The sequence below is a fragment of the Petromyzon marinus genome, unplaced genomic scaffold (assembly GCF_048934315.1).
Source record: "Petromyzon marinus isolate PM22_M1 ecotype Great Lakes invasive population unplaced genomic scaffold, UKy_Petmar_22M1.pri1.0 PM_Scaffold_120, whole genome shotgun sequence".
In the NCBI taxonomy this organism is placed as follows: domain Eukaryota; kingdom Metazoa; phylum Chordata; class Hyperoartia; order Petromyzontiformes; family Petromyzontidae; genus Petromyzon; species Petromyzon marinus.
The window spans coordinates 199,384-220,909 of NW_027423081.1; the positions used below are offsets into that span (position 1 = coordinate 199,384).

Below are 21,526 nucleotides of genomic sequence, written 5' to 3' on the forward strand. Positions count from 1 at the left end.
CCGCGTACCAGGCGAGGTAGTCGACATCTCCCAAAGCGCCCATTTAGCCATCGCCACCGGGGATACAAAGGCGGCCGGGGAGGGACGTGGCGCTTATTGCCCCTCCCCCCACGTGTCCAAATTCATTTGTGACGTCATCACGCACGCGCTTAAGCTTCGGTGCGACTTCACCGCGTAAACCTTCACGCGGTGACGTTGCACGAAGCCCCCTGTCCGTCACACCCCACCCCCCCCCGTTTTCTGTGACGTCGCCGTAGACGTCACAGAAAACACTATAACGTGATGACGTCACCACGCGCGTACGTATCAACGCCCCTCCTCCGCTACCGAGGTCATCGCGCAACGCAGTCGCGTGATGTCATCGCGCATCTGTTGTACGTCATCACGTCCGCGCTTAGCGTGCTGCGCGCTACGTCATTAGGCATCGATGGTGCCTCGCTGTGCGGGCGCCTCACGTCATCGCGTATCGCGGTCGCGTGACGTCATCACGTACAGCGTTCGCGTGACATCATAGCGACTCCGTCCCTCGCTCACCTGCAGCAGCGTCCACCCCCGCCTCCTGATTACGTTACGCGTTGACGTCACCACGTCCACCCCCGCCTCCTGTCTACCTTACGCGTTGACGTCACCACGTCCACCTCCGCCTCCTGACAACGCTAACGCGTTGACGTCACCACGACCACCCCCGCCTCCTGTCATCGCTAACGCGTTGACGTCACCTCGTCCCCCCTCCTCCTGACAACGCTAACGCGTTGACGTCACCACGTCCACCCCCGCCTCCTGAAAACGCTAACGCGTTGACGTCACCACGTCAACCCCCTCCTGACAACGCTAACGCGTTGACGTCACCACGTCCACCCCCTCCTCCTGACAACGCTAACGCGTTGACGTCACCACGTCCACCCCCGCCTCCTGTCAACGTTACGCGTTGACGTCACCACGTCCACCCCCGCCTCCTGACAACGCTAACGCGTTGACGTCACCACGTCCACCCCCGTCTCCTGACAACGCTAACGCGTTGACGTCACCACGTCCGCCCCCGCCTCCTGACAACGCTAACGCGATGACGTCACCACGTCCACCCCCTCCTCCTGAAAACGCTAACGCGTTGACGTCACCACGTCCACCCCCGCCTTACAACACTAACGCGTTGACGTCACCACGTCCACCCCCGCCTCCTGATAACGCTAACGCGTTGACGTCACTACGTCCACGCCCGCCTCCTTACAACACTAACGCGTTGACGTCACCACGTCCACCCCTCCTCCTGACAACGCTAACGCTTTGACGTCACCACGTCCACCCCCGCCTCCTGACTACGTTACGCGTTGACGTCACCACGTCCACCCCCGCCTCCTGACAACGCTAACGCGTTGACGTCACCACGTCCACCCCCGCCTCCTGACAACGCTAACGCGTTGACGTCACCACGTCCACCCCCGCCTCTAGACAACACTAACGCGTTGACGTCACCACGTCCACCCCCGCCTCCTTACAACACTAACGCGTTGACGTCAACACGTCCACCCCCGCCTCCTTACAACACTAACGCGTTGACGTCACCACGCTCTCCTCCTCCTGACAACGCTAACGCGTTGACGTCACCACGTCCACCCAAGCCTCCTTACAACACTAACGCGTTGACGTCACCACGTCCACCGCGCCTCCTTACAACGCTAACGCGTTGACGTCACCACGTCCACCCCCGCCTCTAGACAACACTAACGCGTTGACGTCACCACGTCCACCCCCGCCTCCTTACAACACTAACGCGTTGACGTCACCACGCTCACCCCCGCATCCTGTCAACGCTAACGCGTTGACGTCACCACGCTCACCCCCTCCTCCCGACAACGCTAACGCGTTGACGTCACCGCGTCGACTTTCCACTGCGACTCAACCTGCCGCAGTGCTCCACTCTCTCACCGACACCTCCCCCCGTGTCTGTGTGTGTGTGTCGTGCCAGGCTAGGTGCACCACCAACCACCACCAACCACCACCAACCAACCCCAGCACCGCGATGCCCGTGGACGTGAGCGCGTGGAGCGGGGAGCTCGCCCTGCACGAGGTGGACGAGCAGCCCGCGGCCCCCCTGCGCGTCGCCTACGGTCCCGTGGAGATCGACTCCCTCGGCGCCGAGCTCACCCCAACCCAGGTGAGGGGCGGGCGGGGGTGGCGACTCAGGCAAGGAGGGGGGGCCCGTGGGCGACTAGGCCGTAAACACCTCCACACTGATGACGATGATGATTGCCGCTTCGTGTTGCAGCAGTCGAAACGTCGTGATAATTTTATTGTTTGATATATTTTATTATTATTTTATTGTTTCCCTTCTACGCGGTGGTGACTTTACCGAAAGAACCAAGAATATACCTCCACTCACGTCTGGTGTGCGTAAGTCGGGGTGTTCGCGAAGTCGGGGTGTTCGTAAGTCGGGGTGGTCGCAAGTCGGGGTGTTTGCAGTCGGGGTGTTCGCGAAGTCGGGGTGTTCGGAAGTCGGGGTGTTTGTAGGTCGGGGTGTTTTTTAGTCTGAGTGCTCGTAAGTCGAGGTGTTCGTAAGTCGGGGTGTTTGTAGGACGGTGTTTTTAGTCTGAGTGCTCGTAAGTCGAGGTGTTCGTAAGTCGGGGTGTTTGCAAGTTGGGGTGATCGTAGGTTGGGGTGTTCGTAAGTTGGGGTGATCGTAAGTTGTGTGTGTGCCAGGCTAGGTTCACTTACTGTGATAGCTGTGTGTGTGTGTGCCAGGCTAGGTCCACTTACTGTGATAGCTCTGTGTGTGTGTGTGCCAGGCTAGGTGCACTTACTGTGATAGCTGTGTGTGTGTGTGTGTGGTGCCAGGCTAGGTTCACTTACTGTGTTAGCTGTGTGTGTGTGTGTGCCAGGATAGGTTCACTTACTGTGATAGCTGTGTGTGTGTGCCAGGCTAGGTTCACTTACTGTGTTAGCTGTGTGTGTGGTGCCAGGCTAGGTTCACTTACTGTGATAGCTGTGTGTGTGTGTGTGCCAGGCTAGGTTCACTTACTGTCATAGCTGTGTGTGTGTGCCAGGCTAGGTTCACTTGCTGTGTTAGCTGTGTGTGTGGTGCCAGGCTAGGTTCACTTACTGTGATAGCTCTCTGTGTGTGTGTGCCAGGCTAGGTTCACTTACTGTGATAGCTGTGTGTGTGTGGTGCCAGGCTAGGTTCACTTACTGTGTTAGCTCTCTGTGTGTGTAGTTGTGATGGTAGCTGTGGTGGTTATAGTTATAGTGGTGGTGGTTGTAGTGGTGGTGGTTGTAGTGGTGGTGGTGATGGTGGTGGTGGTGATGGTAGTGGTGGTGGTGATGGTAGTGGTGGTGGTTGTAGTGGTGGTGGTGGTGATGATGGTGGTGGTTGGTGGTGGTGATGGTAGTGGTGGTGATGGTAGTGGTGGTGATGGTGATGATGGTGGTGATGATGGTGGTGGTGGTGATGGTAGTGGTGGTGGTTGTAGTGGTGGTGGTGGTGATGATGGTGGTGGTTGGTGGTGGTGATGGTGGTGATGGTGATGATGGTGGTGGTGATGGTAGTGGTGGTGATGGTGGTTGTAGTGGTGGTGGGGGTTGTAGTGGTGGTGGGGGTTGTAGTGGTGGTTGTGGTTGTAGTGGTGGTGGTGGTTGTAGTGGTGGTGGTTGTTGTAGTGGTGGTGGTTGTAGTGGTGGTGGTTGTTGTAGTGATGGTGGTGGTTGTAGTGGTGGTGGTTGTAGTGATGATGGTTATTGTAGTGGTGGTGGTGGTTGTTGTGGTTGTAGTGATGGTGGTTGTTGTAGTGGTGGTGGTTGTGGTTGTTGTGGTTGTAGTGATGGTGATTGTTGTAGTGATGGTGGTTGTTGTAGTGGTGGTGGTGGTGGTTGTAGTGATGGTGGTTGTGGTTGTAGTGATGGTGGTTGTTGTAGTGGTTGTTGTAGTGGTGGTGGTTGTTGTAGTGATGGTGGTTGTTGTAGTGGTGGTGGTTGTAGTGGTGGTGGTTGTTGTAGTGGTTGTTGTAGTGGTTGTAGTGATGGTGGTTGTAGTGATGGTGGTTGTTGTGGTTGTAGTGGTGGTGTTTGTAGTGGTGGTGGTTGTTGTGGTTGTAGTGATGGTGGTTGTAGTGATGGTGGTTGTGATGGTGGTTGTATTGGTGGTTGTTGTTGTGGTTGTAGGTAAAGGACAAGCCGACTATTCTGGAGTGGGACGGCTGTGACCCCAAGAGCCTCTACACCATCATCCTGACGGACCCTGACGCGCCCAGCAGGGACAAGCCCAAGTTCAGGTGAACATCATCATCAGCATCATCATCAGCATCATCAGTATCATCAGCATCATCAGCAGCAGCATCAACATCATCAGCATCATCATCAGCAGCAGCATCAACATCAGCAGCGTCATCATCATCAGCATCATCATCAGCATCATCAGTAGCAGCATCATCACCATCATCAGCATCATCACCATCATCAGCATCATCACCATCATCAGCATGATCAGCAGCATCATCAGTATCATCAGCATGATCAGCAGCATCATCAGCAGCAGCATCATCATCAGCATCATCAGCAGCAGCATCATCAGCAGTATCAGTATCATCATCAGCATCAGCAGCATCATCATCGGCAGCAGCAGCATCATCATCAGCAGCGCCATCAGCAGTATCAGTATCATCATCAGCAGTATCAGTATCAGCAGCAGCAGCAGTATCATCATCAGCAGTATCAGAATCATCATCAGCAGTATCAGCATCTGCAGCAGCAGTATCATCATCAGCAGTATCAGAATCATCATCAGCAGTATCAGCATCATCAGCAGCAGTATCAGTATCATCATCAGCAGTATCAGAATCATCATCAGCAGTATCAGCATCATCAGCAGCAGTATCAGCATCATCAGCAGCAGTATCAGCATCATCAGCAGTATCAGTATCATCAGCAGTATCATTATCATCATCAGCAGTATCAGTATCATCAGCAGTATCAGTATCATCAGCAGCAGCAGTATCAGTATCATCATCAGCAGTATCAGCATCATCATCAGCAGTATCAGTATCATAATCGTAATCTGGACCGCTCCTGGGCCTCCCCTAGGTCGACTCAGCCTCAAATGAGTACCTGGTGCGGTGTGTAAACATCGCCACTAGGGAGACAAAGGCGGTCGGGCGTGGTGCTGGCCACCCACCCCCTCGTGTACCGTTCCGGCCTTCATGAGGTGCTCGCTAACAGCACTTGCCCCTACAGTCTGTTAAGGCTATATGGGGGATCTTTGTCTTTGTGTGTGGTGTGTGTGTCTGTGTGTGTCTGTGTGTGTGTGTGTGTCTGTGTGTGTGTGTATGTGTGTGTGTGTGTGTCTGTGTGTGTATGTCTGTGTGTATGTGTGTCTCTGTGTGTGTGTGTGTCTGTGTGTGTGTGTCTGTGTGTGTCTGTGTGTGTGTGTCTGTGTGTGTGTGTCTGTGTGTGTGTGTCTGTGTGTGTGTGTGTCTGTGTGTGTGTGTGTGTCTGTGTGTCTGTGTGTGTGTGTGTGCAGGGAGTGGCATCACTACCTGGTAATGAATGTGCCAGGTAACGACATTAGTCGTGGCGACGTCCTGTCTGAGTACGTGGGGTCAGGACCCCCTCAGGGCACAGGTACAGAGACTCACACCACTCACACAGACTCACACCACTCACACAGACTCACACTACCACTCACACTACCACTCACACTACCACTCACACCACTCACACCACTCACACTACCACACAGACTCACACCACTCACACCACTCACACTACCACACAGACTCACACAGACTCACACCACTCACACCACTCACACTACCACACAGACTCACACAGACTCACACAGACTCACACCACTCACACCACTCACACCACTCACACCACTCACACAGACTCACACTACCACTCACACTACCACTCACACTACCACTCACACAGACTCACACCACTCACACAGACTCACACCACTCACACCACTCACACCACTCACACAGACTCACACTACCACTCACACTACCACTCACACTACCACTCAGACTCACACCACCACTCACACTACCACACAGACTCACACCACTCACACAGACTCACACCACTCACACAGACTCACACCACTCACACAGACTCACACCACTCACACAGACTCACACCACTCACACAGACTCACACTACCACACACACTACCACTCACACTACCACTCACACTACCACACACACTACCACTCACACTACCACTCACACTACCACTCACACTACCACACACACTACCACACAGACTCACACCACTCACACAGACTCACACCACTCACACAGACTCACACCACTCACACAGACTCACACCACTCACACAGACTCACACCACTCACACAGACTCACACCACTCACACTACCACTCACACTACCACACACACCACTCAGACTCACACTACCACTCACACTACCACTCACACTACCACACACACTACCACACAGACTCACACCACTCACACAGACTCACACCACTCACACAGACTCACACCACTCACACTACCACTCACACTACCACACACACCACTCAGACTCACACTACCACTCACACTACCACACAGACTCACACCACTCACACTACCACTCACACTACTCACACAGACTCACACCACTCACACCACTCACACTACCACACAGACTCACACCACTCACACAGACTCACACCACTCACACAGACTCACACCACTCACACAGACTCACACCACTCACACAGACTCACACCACTCACACAGACTCACACCACTCACACAGACTCACACCACTCACACTACCACTCACACTACCACACACACCACTCAGACTCACACTACCACTCACACTACCACACAGACTCACACCACTCACACCACTCACACAGACTCACACCACTCACACTACTCACACTACCACACAGACTCACACCACTCACACTACTCACACCACTCACACAGACTCACACCACTCACACAGACTCACAGACTCACACTACCACTCACACCACTCACACCACTCACACAGACTCACACCACTCACACAGACTCACACCACTCACACAGACTCACACCACTCACACAGACTCACACCACTCACACAGACTCACACCACTCACACTACCACACACACTACCACTCACACTACTCACATTACCACACAGACTCACACCACTCACACTACCACTCACACTACCACACACACTACCACACACACTACCACACACACTACCACATACACTACCACTCACACTACCACTCACACTACCACTCACACTACCACACACACTACCACACACACTACCACTCACACTACCACACACACTACCACTCACACTACCACTCACACTACCACTCACACTACCACTCACACTACCACACACACTACCACACACACTACCACACACACTACCACACACACTACCACTCACACTACCACACACACTACCACTCACACTACCACTCACACTACCACTCACACTACCACTCACACTACCACACACACTACCACTCACACTACCACTCACACTCACACTACCACTCACACTACCACTCACACTACCACACACACTACCACTCACACTACCACTCACACTACCACTCACACTACCACTCACACTACCACTCACACTACCACACACACTACCACACACACTACCACACACACTACCACACACAGTGACTCACACTACCACTCACACTACCACTCACACTACCACTCACACTACCACTCACACTACCACTCACACCACTCACACTACCACTCACACTACCACTCACCCTACCACACTACCACTCACACTACCACACACACTACCACACACACTACCACTCACACTACCACTCACACTACCACACACACTACCACTCACACTACCACTCACACTACCACTCACACTACCACACACACTACCACTCACACTACCACACACACTACCACTCACACTACCACACACACTACCACTCACACTACCACTCACACTACCACTCACACTACCACTCACACTATCACACACACTACCACTCACACTACCACTCACACTACCACTCACACTACCACTCACACAGACTCACACCACTCACACAGACTCACACCACTCACACAGACTCACACCACTCACACAGACTCACACCACTCACACAGACTCACACCACTCACACAGACTCACACCACTCACACAGACTCACACCACTCACACAGACTCACACCACTCACACAGACTCACACTACCACACATACTCACACCACTCACTCACACTACCACACAGACTCACACCACTCACACTACCACACACACTACCACACACACTACCACTCACACTACCACACACACTACCACTCACACTACCACTCACACTACCACACACACCGCCACCTACAGACTCACACCACGACACACAGACTCACACCACCACTCACAGACTCACACCACCACACACACTACCACTCACACCACCACACACACTACCACTCACACTACCACACACACTACCACACACACTACCACACACACTACCACACACACTACCACTCACACCACCACCTACAGACTCACACCACGACACACAGACTCACACCACCACTCACAGACTCACACCACCACACACACTACCACTCACACCACCACACACACTACCACTCACACCACCACACACACTACCACACACACCACCACACACACTACCACTCACACCACCACTCACACCACCACACACACTATCACTCACACTACCACTCACACCACCACTCACACCACCACCCACAGACTCACACTACCACACACACTACCACTACCACACAGACTCACACTACCACACAGACTCAAACTACCACACACAGACTCACACTACCACACAGACTCAAACTACCACACACAGACTCACACCACCACTCACAGACTCACACCACCACACACACCACCACACACACCACCACTCACACCACCACCCACAGACTCACACCACCACCACCCCCCCTCCCCCACCACTCCACAGGCCTGCACCGCTACGTGTGGCTTGTGTACCTGCAGCCGGCCGGCCCCATCTCCCCCTCGGCCCCCCGCTTGAGCGACCGCTCCGGCCAGGGGCGGCCGCTCTTCCAGACGCGCCGCTTCCGCTGCGGCCACGGCCTAGCGGCCCCCTGCGCTGGCTCCTGCTACCAGGCCCGGTGGGACGACTTCGTCCCAACGCTCTACAAGCAGCTGTCGGGCTCGTGAGCGGCGCTGGGGTACCGGACTCGCCGCTGGTGACGCTGACACCACCACCACCCTAGTGGTGGTGGTGTCAGCGTCACCACCGCCACTAGGGCGGTGGTGTCAGCCTCGCCGCTGGGGCGGCGGCGGTGGTGATGCTGACACCACCCTAGTGGTGGTGTCAGTGTCACCACCACCACTAGGGCGGTGGTGTCAGCCTCGCCGCTGGGGCACGGCGGTGGTGACGCTGACACCACCACTAGGGTGGTGGTGTCAGCCTCGCCGCTGGGCCGGTGGTGGTGATGCTGACACCACCCTAGTGGTGGTGTCAGCGTAACCACCACCACTAGGGTGGTGGTGTCAGCCTCACCGCTGGGGCGGCGGTGAGGCTGTGACACCACCGCCCCAGCGTCACCGCTAGGGTGGTGGTGTCAGACCTCGCCGCTGTGGCGGTGAGGTTGAGACCACCACTAGGGTGGTGTCAGCCTCACCGCTGGGGCGGTGAGGCTGACACCACCACTAGGGTGGTGTCAACCTCGCCGCTGGGGTGGTGGTGTCAGCCTCACCGCTGGGGTGGCGGTGAGGCTGACACCACCGCTCCAGCGTCACCGCTGGGGCGGTGGTGTCAGCCTCGCCGCTGTGGCGGTGAGGTTGACACCACCACTAGGGTGGTGTCAACCTCACCGCTGGGGTGGTGGTGTCAGCCTCACCGCTGGGGTGGCGGTGAGGCTGACACCACCGCTCCAGCGTCACCGCTGGGGCGGTGGTGTCAGCCTCGCCGCTGTGGCGGTGAGGTTGACACCACCACTAGGGTGGTGTCAGCCTCACCCCTGGGGTGGTGAGGCTGACACCACCCTAGTGGTGGTGTCAGCCTCGCCCCTACACCCGCCAGCCCCTCCCCCCTCACCCCCCTCACCTCTACCCCCTCACCCCTCACCCCACCCCCCCCTCACCCCACCCCCCCCTCACCCCACCCCCTCCTCACCCCTACCCCCTCACCCTTGCACTGCGATGCCCTGAGCCTTCAACTCGAGCCCACAAAACCCGGGAGCCGGTTTCGACCTCCAGTGTCTCATCAGCAGGCTGCCAGAGCTTCGCTAGAAGCAGTTTGTTCAGACGAGCGGCACAACCTGGACATCGCAACACAAGTTAGCAGCTCAGCCACGTGGGATCACATCATCATCATCAACATCACCACCACCACGTGGGAATCCACGACCTCCCGCGTACCAGGCGAGGTGGTTAACATCTCATAGCCACCGTGATGATGATGAGAGAGAGACACACACACAGACTCCTACATAGACATCAGTGTCCAGGGATAGAACCCACGACCTCCTGTAGATCAGGCGAGGTAGTTAACATCTCATAGCCACCGTGATGATGATGAGAGAGAGACACACACAGACTCCTACATAGACATCAGTGTCCAGGGATAGAACCCACGACCTCCTGTAGACCAGGCGAGGTAGTTAACATCTCATAGCCACCGTGATGATGATGATGAGAGAGACACACACACAGACTCCTACATAGACATCAGTGTCCAGGGATAGAACCCACGACCTCCTGTGGACCAGGTAAGGTAGTTAACATCTCCTAGCCACCCTGATGATGATGATGATGAGAGAGAGAGAGACACACACAGACACCTACATAGACATCAGTGTCCAGGGATAGAACCCACGACCTCCTGTATACCAGACGAGGTAGTTAACATCTCATAGCCACCGTGATGATGATGAGAGAGAGAGAGACACACACACAGACTCCTACATAGACATCAGTGTCCAGGGATAGAACCCACGACCTCCTGTAGACCAGGCGAGGTAGTTAACATCTCATAGCCACCGTGATGATGATGAGAGAGACACACAGATTCCTACATAGACATCAGTGTCCAGGGATAGAACCCACGACCTCCTGTAGACCAGGCGAGGTAGTTAACATCTCATAGCCACCGTGATGATGATGAGAGAGAGAGAGACACACACACAGACTCCTACATAGACATCAGTGTCCAGGGATAGAACCCACGACCTCCTGTAGACCAGGCGAGGTAGTTAACATCTCATAGCCACCGTGATGATGATGAGAGAGACACACAGATTCCTACATAGACATCAGTGTCCAGGGATAGAACCCACGACCTCCTGTAGACCAGGCGAGGTAGTTAACATCTCATAGCCACCGTGATGATGATGAGAGAGAGAGAGAGACACACACACAGACTCCTACATAGACATCAGTGTCCAGGGATAGAACCCACGACCTCCTGTAGACCAGGCGAGGTAGTTAACATCTCATAGCCACCGTGATGATGATGATGAGAGAGAGACGCACAGACACCTACATAGACATCAGTGTCCAGGGATAGAACCCACAACCTCCTGTAGACCGGGCGAGGTAGTTAACATCTCATAGCCACCGTGATGATGATGAGAGAGAGAGACACACACAGACTCCTACATAGACATCAGTGTCCAGGGATAGAACCCACGACCTCCTGTATACCAGGCGAGGTAGTTAACATCTCATAGCCACCGTGATGATGATGAGAGAGAGAGACACACACACAGACTCCTACATAGACATCAGTGTCCAGGGATAGAACCCACGACCTCCTGTAGACCAGGCGAGGTAGTTAACATCTCATAGCCACCGTGATGATGATGAGAGAGACACACAGACTCCTACATAGACATCAGTGTCCAGGGATAGAACCCACGACCTCCTGTATACCAGGCGAGGTAGTTAACATCTCATAGCCACCGTGATGATGATGAGAGAGAGAGAGACACACACACAGACTCCTACATAGACATCAGTGTCCAGGGATAGAACCCAGGACCTCCTGTAGACCAGGCGAGGTAGTTAACATCTCATAGCCACCCTGATGATGCCTGCCCTGAACCAATTCTGCTGATTTCGAAGCTGATAGATGCACACACACACACACTAAGGATGGGTTAAGGCCACTGGTGTGGTGTCTGTGTGTCTGTGTGTGTGTCTATCTGTGTGTGTGTCTATCAACCTAAAGTGGCCTGGTCTCAGTTATCTGATGAAAGTTGCAAGCGAGAATTTCATCATCGCTTGTGGCTGGGATTGGCATCGTCCCCGACTCCTCCTGATGTCGAGGGTAAATGGGCGAGGTTTAGGACTGTGACTCATGCAGCTGCAATGGCTGCTTTGGGTACGCGGTCCAGACGTCCCCAGAGACCCTGGCTGACAGAGGAGGTGTTCAGGATGGTTGAGAAAAAGCGACAGGCCCACTGTCATCGGCTACAGAATCCCACGTCAGAGAATGAGGAGGCTTACCGCAGCCTTCGCTCGGAGGTTCGGAGAGCCGTGAGGCGCTGCAAGGATGGGTGGTGGTCGCGGGTTGCTGAGGAGATGGAGTCTGCCTCAGTGGCCCGTGATCACAAATCTCTATTTAACTCCATCAAAAAAGTAATCTGCAGCGCCACACCTATTACCATCATTAGGGGAAAAAACGGTGACCCAATCTCCGACCCCCAGGGACAGGTTTGCAGATTTGCTGAGCATTTCTGTGAGGTCCTGGGGGAGGGAAAATCCCTCAGCCAGGAAAACATCGTGGCACAAAGTGAGGATGACCCTGCTGAGGCTGCGGTGCCTCAAATATTGGAAGAAGTCACCCCCTGTGAGTGGCTGGCTGAGGTGTCATCTGTTGAGGAAGTACTGAAGGCGATCCGGAGTCTGAGACCAGGAAAGGCCGCGGGCAGAGATGATCTCCCAAGCGAAATGCTGAGGGAGGGCGGCGTTTGTGCACAGACTGCCCTATATGACATCATAACAACAGACTGGACCACTGGACGGGTTCCGCAGGATTGGAAGGATGCCCTGGTGGTCCCCCTTTTTAAGAAGGGGGACCGCACAGACTGTAACAACTACAGGGGCATCTCACTCCTCAGTGTGCCGGGAAAGGTCCTGGCAAGGATTATTCAACATCACCTTGCCAGGCACTCTGAGGAGAGGCTTGCGGAGCCCCAATGCGGTTTCAGGAAAGGGCTGTCCTGCACAGATGCCATATTTTCTGTCCGTCTGCTACAGCAGAGGTGTAGGGAATTCCAACAAGACCTACATCTCTGCTTTATTGACCTGGTCAAGGCCTATGATACCATCAGTAGGCCTGGGCTCTGGGTTGTTCTTCGTGCTTTTGGAGTACCTGACCCTCTGCTCACGATCATTAAGGACCTTCATGATGGTGAGCGGGCCCAGGTAAAACTACGTGGCCGGGAGTCAGAGCCTTTCCCTGTTAACCTTGGGGTGCGACAGGGATGTCCTCTGGCTCCCACATTATTTAACATCTATTTTGACCACGTAGTTCGTGAAGCCTTCAATAGCTGTACCGGGGGAATCTCCATATGGTACAGATATAATGGGAGGCTGATCGACGCCCGGGTGCGGTCAAGGGATGGCTCCCTATTGCTCAACCACGTTATGTATGCTGATGATTTGGTAATAGCTGCACATTCGGAGGAGGAGTTGGAGACGCTGCTGCTGAGACTGGAGCGTGCCACAAAGAGGTGGGGCCTTACCATCAGCCCCACCAAAACTAAGCACCTGCCTGGGTATTTTCTACCATCGGACACTCCACCCCCACAACTCCCAATCGGTGATGGGGCAGTTGTGGAGAGAGTGGAGAGTTTCCCATACCTGGGCAGTGTGCTTATGACTGGCTCCAGTTTAACAGCAGAGATCTCACTCCGAATCAGTCGAGTGGCAATATCTTTTCATCGGTTGCGTAACGCTGTGTGGAAGCTACCTGGTCTGTCGCTCCGCACTAAGCTTCAGGTCTTCTCGGCCACGGTCATTCCATCCCTTCTCTACGCTTGCGAAACGTGGACCCCCCTAATGGAACATCTTTGCCGGTTAGAAACATTTAGGCTGGCCTGCCTACGATCCATCCTGGGTTTAACCAGACTGGATTGTGTGAGGAGCTCAAAATTCCTTGAAAGATCTGGGCAAGGTCCCATCGGTGAGCTCCTCTGGCGGGGAAGGCTGCGATGGCTGGGTCATGTAGCCCGCATGCCCAGCCACCGCATGCCGAAACAGCTTTTGTTCGGCCGGATTGAGGGGGCTAAGCGGGCGCGGCACGGGCTAGAGAAGAGATGGAGTGATGTGGTACAGGAGGACGTGGAGCTGAGTGGACTTGCCGATGACTGGTACCAGCGGTGTCAAGATCGGCCTCTGTGGAGGAGGCTCGTGAAGGATGCTACTGGGCAGTTGGAGGTAGTCGCCCTCCAACAACAACGGAGGGCGGAGGAGCGACGCTCAGAACAACGAGCGGAGCGCCGGGTGGCTAAAGCACAGCAGGTTGGCACAGTAGGGGGCACAGGTGGTGCATCAGCCAGTCATCTCAGTCAGTCGACCCGTGGCACCTGGGTCTGCCCCGTGACCTGCCAGCGGGCGTTCGACACTTCACGTGGCCTCAGGGTGCACATAGCCTGGCATAAGCGTCGTGGTGACGTCACCGCCACTTAGTGGCGAATGGCGGTTGTTGTTGTGTCTATCTGTGTGTGTGTCTATCTCTGTGTGTGTGTGTGGTGGTGGTGTGTGTCTATCTGTGTGTGTGTCTATCTATCTGTGTGTGTGTCTATCTGTGTGTGTGTCCATCTGTGTGTGTGTGGTGGTGGTGTGTGTGTCTGTGTGTGTGTGTGGTGGTGTGTGTGTCTGTGTGTGTGTCTATCTGTGTGTGTGTGTGTCTATCTGTGTGTGTGTCTGTGTCAGTGTGTGTGGTGAGCGGTAGTGTAGCAGTTAGCGCTACGCTGCGCTATGAACCTGGCGACCCGGGTTCGATTCCCGCTCACGGCTAACACCACCAGTGACGATTATCTGAACCGGTCCTGGGCCTCCCCTAGGTCGACTCAGCCTCAAATGAGTACCTGGTGCCTCAGTAAACTTCACCACTGGAGGAGACAAAGGCGGCCAGGCGTGGTGCTGGCCACCCACCCCCTCGTGTGTGCCGTTCCGGCCTTCATACACTACTGCTACTCGCTAGCTAACAACACTTGCCCCTACAACCCTGCCAGAGGCTACCTGGGGGAGCTTTGTCTGTGCGTGGTGTGTGTAGTACATAGAGACTGCTGCTGCTACTCGCTAATAACAGCACTTGCCCCTACAGCCTTGCTAGAGGCTACCTGGGGTAGCTTTGTCTGTGTGTGGTGTGAGTGTAGTACATAGACACTGCTGCTGCTACTCGCTAATAACAGCACTTGCCCCTACAGCCCTGCTAGAGGCTACCTGGGGGAGCTTTGTCTGTGTGTGGTGTGTGTAGTACATAGACACTGCTGCTGCTACTCGCTACTAACAGCACTTGCTCCTACAGCCCTGCTAGAGGCTACCTGGGGGAGCTTTGTGTGTGGTGTGTGTAGTACATAGGCACTGCTGCTGCTACTCGCTACTAACAGCACTTGCCCCTACAGCCCTGCTAGAGGCTACCTGGGGGATCTTTGTCCCCTTTCCCCATGTGTGATAAAACATTGAATTAAACAAACATCTTACCTATGAAAGGCATTTTTTGTCTGTCTGTTGGTGATGGGTGATGGGGCAGTTGTGGAGAGAGTGGTGAGTTTCCCATACCTGGGCAGTGTGCTTATGACCGGCTCCAGTTTAACAGCAGAGGTCTCGCTCCGAATCAGTCGAGCGGCAATACCTTTTCATCGGTTGCGTAACGCTGTGTGGAAGCTATCTGGTCTGTCGTTCCGCACTAAGCTTCAGGTCTTTTCGGCCACGGTCATTCCCTCCCTTCTCTGCGCTTGCGAAATGTGGATCTCCCTAATGGAGCATCTTCGCCAGTTAGAAACATTTAGGCTGGCCTGCCTACGATCCATCCTGGGATTAACCAGGCTGGATTGTGTGAGGAGCTCACAAATCCTTGAAAGATCTGGGCAGGGTCCCATCGGTGAGCTCCTCCGGCAGGCAAGGTTGCCGTTGGCTGGGTCATGTAGCCCGCATGCCCAGCCACAGCATGCCGAAACAGCTTTTGTTTGGCCGGATTGAGGGGGCTAAGCGGGCGCGGCACGGGCTAGAGAAGAGACGGAGTGACGTGGGACAGGAGGACGTGGAGCTGAGTGGACTTGCCGATGACCGGTACCAGCGATGTCAAGATCGGCCTCTGTGGAGGAGGCTCGTGAAGGATGCTACTGGGCAGTTGGAGGCAGTCGCCCTCCAACAACAACGGAGGGCGCAGGAGCGACGCTCACAACAACGAGCGGAGCGCCGGGTGGCTAAAGCACAGCGGGTTGGCACAGTAGGGGGCACAGGTGGTGCATCAGCCAGTCATCTCAGTCAGTCGACCCGTGGCACCTGCTGGGTCTGCCCCGTGTCCTCCTGCCAGCGGGCGTTCGACACTTCACGTGGCCTCAGGGTGCACATAGCCTGGCACAAGCGTCGTGGTGACGTCACCGCCACTTCGAATGGCGGTTGTTGTTGTTGTTGTGTCTCTGCACCTTCCTTGCAACGCTTTCAACTGACAAACCCATTTGGTTTATACATTTTAACAGAGTGCACAAACGCAACAAGCCTTACCCCCGCCCCCCCTCGGATGGACGCGAGTGCGGTAACGTTGAGCATCTGCTCGCCAGCGGAACGCAGACTCAGGCGGTTGCCCCCGCCCACCCCCCCCCCCCACCCCCCCAGCGTCGTGGGAGGGGAGGGGGTGGGGAATATTCCGGAGAGAGAAAATAAAGGGAAAGAGCCTCTCCGTGGCGACGACAGAAAGGAAAGCAAAGAGAGCGGCCGTCTCAGCGGCAAAGCAAAACAACGAGGCACGGCCCGAGGAAACCGCAGGGCGGTGAGGCGAGGGCGGAGACTGCACAGCCGCTGCTGCAGCACAGGGCCGAGGTCAATCGTGAACAGCGAGCCTGGAGGCAAGCCAGTCAGTAGACACTGCCGTAGAGTCAGTAGACACCGCTGTAGAGTCAGTAGACACCATCGTAGAGTCAGTAGACACCGCCGTAGAGTGAGTAGACACCGCTGTAGAGTCAATAGACACCGCCGTAGAGTCAGTAGACACCGCTGTAGAGTCAGTAGACACCGCCGTAGAGTGAGTAGACACCGCTGTAGAGTCAGTAGAAACCGCTGTAGAGTCAGTAGACACCGCTGTAGAGTCAGTAGACACCACTGTAGAGTCAGTAGACACCGCCGTAGAGTCAGCAGACACTGCCGTAGAGTCAGTAGACACCGCTGTAGAGTCAGTAGACACCACAGTAGAGTCAGTAGACACCGCTGTAGAGTCAGTAGACACCGCTGTAGAGTCAGTAGACACCACGGTAGAGTCAGTAGACACCACTGTAGAGTCAGTAGACACCGCTGTAGAGTCAGTAGACACCGCTGTAGAGTCAGTAGACACCACTGTAGAGTCAGTAGACACTGCCGTAGAGTGAGTAGACACCGCTGTAGAGTCAGTAGACACCGCTGTAGAGTCAGTAGACACCACTGTAGAGTCAGTAGACACCGCTGTAGCGTCAGTAGACACCACTGTAGAGTCAGTAGACACCGCTGAAGAGTCAGTAGACACCACTGTAGAGTCAATAGACACCAATGTAGAGTCAGTAGACACCACTGTAGAGTCAGTAGACACCGCTGTAGAGTCAGTAGACACCGCTGTAGAGTCAGTAGACACCGCTGTAGAGTCACTAGACACCACTGTAGAGTCAGTAGACACCGCTGTAGAGTTAGTAGACACCACTGTAGAGTCAGTAGACACCACTGTAGAGTCAGTAGACACCGGTGTAGATTCAGTAGACACCACTGTAGAGTCAGTAGACACCACTGTAGAGTCAGTAGACACCACTGTAGAGTCAGTAGACACCGCTGTAGAGTCAGTAGACACCGCTGTAGAGTCAGTAGACACCGCTGTAGAGTCAGTAGACACCGCTGTAGAGTCAGAAGACACCGCTGTAGAGTCAGCAGACACCGCTGTAGAGTCAGTAGACACCGCTGTAGAGTCAGTAGACACCGCTGTAGAGTCAGTAGACACCGCTGTAGAGTCAGTAGACACCGCTGCAGAGTCAGTAGACACCGCTGTAGAGTCAGTAGACATCACTGTAGAATCAGTAGACACAACTGTAGAGTCAGCAGACACCACTGTAGAGTCATTAGATACTAATGTAGAGTCAGTAGACACCACTGTAGAGTCAGTAGACACCGCTGTAGAGTCAGTAGACACTGCTGTAGAGTCAGTAGACACCACTGTAGAGTCAGTAGACACCGGTGTAGATTCAGTAGACACCGCTGTAGAGTCAGTAGACACCGCTGTAGAGTCAGTAGACACAACTGTAGAGTCAGCAGACACCACTGTAGAGTCATTAGATACTAATGTAGAGTCAGTAGACACCACTGTAGAGTCAGTAGACACCGCTGTAGAGTCAGTAGACACCGCTGTAGAGTCAGTAGACAATACTGTAGAGTCAGTAGACACCACTGTAGAGTCAGTAGACACCACTGTAGAGTCAGTAGACACCACTGTAGAGTCAGTAGACACCGCTGTAGAGTCAGTAGACAATACTGTAGAGTCAGTAGACACCACTGTAGAGTCAGTAGACACCACTGTAGAGTCAGACACCACTGTAGAGTCAGTAGACAACGCTGTAGAGTCAGTAGACACCGCTGTAGGGTCAGTAGACACCACTGTAGAGTCAGTAGACACTATTGTAGAGTCAGTAGACACCGCCGTAGAGTCAGTAAACACCATCGTAGAGTCAGTAGACACCACTGTAGAGTCAGTAGACACCGCTGTAGAGTCAGTAGACACCGCTGTAGAGTCAGTAGACACCACTGTAGAGTCAGTAGACACCGCTGTAGAGTCAGTAGACACCGCTGTAGAGTCAGTAGACACCGCTGTAGAGTCAGTAGACACCGCTGTAGAGTCAGTAGACACCGCTGTAGAGTCAGTAGACACCGCTGTAGAGTCAGTAGACACCGCTGTAGAGTCAGTAGACACCACTGTAGAGTCAGTAGACACCACTGTAGAGTCAGTAGACACTACTGTAGAGTCAGTAGACACCACTGTAGAGTCAGTAGACACCACTGTAGAGTCAGTAGACACCGGTGTAGATTCAGTAGACACCACTGTAGAGTCAGTAGACACCACTGTAGAGTCAGTAGACACCACTGTAGAGTCAGTAGACACCGCTGTAGAGTCAGTAGACACCGCTGTAGAGTCAGTAGACACCGCTGTAGAGTCAGTAGACACCGCTGTAGAGTCAGAAGACACCGCTGTAGAGTCAGCAGACACCGCTGTAGAGTCAGTAGACACCGCTGTAGAGTCAGTAGACACCGCTGTAGAGTCAGTAGACACCGCTGTAGAGTCAGTAGACACCGCTGCAGAGTCAGTAGACACCGCTGTAGAGTCAGTAGACACCACTGTAGAATCAGTAGACACAACTGTAGAGTCAGCAGACACCACTGTAGAGTCATTAGATACTAATGTAGAGTCAGTAGACACCACTGTAGAGTCAGTAGACACCGCTGTAGAGTCAGTAGACACTGCTGTAGAGTCAGTAGACACCACTGTAGAGTCAGTAGACACCAGTGTAGATTCAGTAGACACAACTGTAGAGTCAGCAGACACCACTGTAGAGTCATTAGATACTAATGTAGAGTCAGTAGACACCGCTGTAGAGTCAGTAGACACCGCTGTAGAGTCAGTAGACAATACTGTAGAGTCAGTAGACACCACTGTAGAGTCAGTAGACACCACTGTAGAGTCAGTAGACACCACTGTAGAGTCAGTAGACACCGCTGTAGAGTCAGTAGACAATACTGTAGAGTCAGTAGACACCACTGTAGAGTCAGTAGACACCACTGTAGAGTCAGACACCACTGTAGAGTCAGTAGACAACGCTGTAGAGTCAGTAGACACCGCTGTAGGGTCAGTAGACACCACTGTAGAGTCAGTAGACACTATTGTAGAGTCAGTAGACACTGCTGTAGAGTCAGTAGACACCACTGCAGAGTCAATAGACACCGCTGTAGAGTCAGTAGACACCACTGTAGAGTCAGTAGACACTGCTGTAGAGTCAGTAGACACCGCTGTAGAGTCAGTAGACACCGCTGTAGAGTCAGTTGACACCACTGTGGAGTCAGTAGACACGACTGTAGAGTCAGCAGACACCGCTGTAGAGTCAGTAGACACCGCTGTAGAGTCAGTAGACACCACTGTAGAGTCAGTAGACACCACTGTAGAGTCAGCAGACACTGCTGTAGAGTCAGTAGACACCGCTGTAGCGTCAGTAGACACCACTGTAGAGTCAGTAGACACCGCTGTAGAGTCAGTAGACACCACTGTAGAGTCAGTAGACACCACTGTAGAGTCAGTAGACACCACTGTAGAGTCAGTAGACACCGCTGTAGAGTCAGTAGACACCGGTGTAGATTCAGTAGACACCACTGTAGAGTCAGTAGACACCACTGTAGAGTCAGTAGACACCACTGTAGAGTCAGTAGACACCGCTGTAGAGTCAGTAGACACCGCTGTAGAGTCAGTAGACACCGCTGTAGAGTCAGTAGACACCGCTGTAGAGTCAGAAGACACCGCTGTAGAGTCAGCAGACACCGCTGTAGAGTCAGTAGACACCGCTGTAGAGTCAGTAGACACCGCTGTAGAGTCAGTAGACACCGCTGTAGAGTCAGTAGACACCAACGTAGAGTCAGTAGACACCGCTGTAGAGTCAGTAGACACTACTGTAGAGTCAGTAGACACTACTGTAGAGTCAATAGACACCAATGTAGAGTCAGTAGACACCGCTGTAGAGTCAGTAGACACCACTGTAGAGTCAGTAGACACAACTGTAGAGTCAGTAGACACCGGTGTAGAGTCAATAGACACCGCTGTAGAGTCAGTAGACACCACTGTAAAGTCAGTAGACACCACTGTAGAGTCAATAGACACCGCTGTAGAGTCAGTAGACACCACCGCAGAGTCAGTAGACACCGCTGTAGAGTCAGTAGACACTACTGTAGAGTCAGTAGACACCACTGTAGAGTCAGTAGACACCACTGTAGAGTCAGTAGACACCACTGTAGAGTCAGTAGACACCACTATAGAGTCAGTAGACACCGCTGTAGAGTCAGTAGACACTGCTGTAGAGTCAGTAGACACCGCCGTAGAGTCAGTAAACACCATCGTAGAGTCAGTAGACACCACTGTAGAGTCAGTAGACACCGCTGTAGAGTCAGTAGACACCGCTGTAGAGTCAGTAGACACCACTGTAGAGTCAGTAGACACCGCTGTAGAGTCAGTAGACACCGCTGTAGAGTCAGTAGACACCGGTGTAGATTCAGTAGACACCACTGTAGAGTCAGTAGACACCACTGTAGAGTCAGTAGACA

At 53.9% G+C, this 21,526-nt stretch overlaps 1 protein-coding gene across 2 annotated transcripts; it reads left to right on the forward strand.

Moving 5' to 3' along the window:
• The first annotated feature begins 1,855 nt into the window (after positions 1–1,855).
• On the forward strand, positions 1,856–15,702 carry LOC142922621 (phosphatidylethanolamine-binding protein 1-like). Of its 2 annotated transcripts, none has more exons than XM_076063443.1 (4): positions 1,856–2,155; positions 4,153–4,262; positions 5,507–5,607; positions 9,008–15,702. In XM_076063443.1, the coding sequence occupies exons 1-4, from the start codon at positions 2,021–2,023 to the stop codon at positions 9,247–9,249; spliced, it is 588 nt and encodes a 195-aa protein (XP_075919558.1). In that variant the 5' UTR covers positions 1,856–2,020; the 3' UTR covers positions 9,250–15,702. The 2 variants fall into 2 exon arrangements, with proteins under 2 accessions (XP_075919558.1, XP_075919559.1); XM_076063444.1 differs by having other exon boundaries at positions 1,860–2,155; positions 8,973–15,702.
• The last annotated feature ends 5,824 nt before the right edge of the window (positions 15,703–21,526 follow it).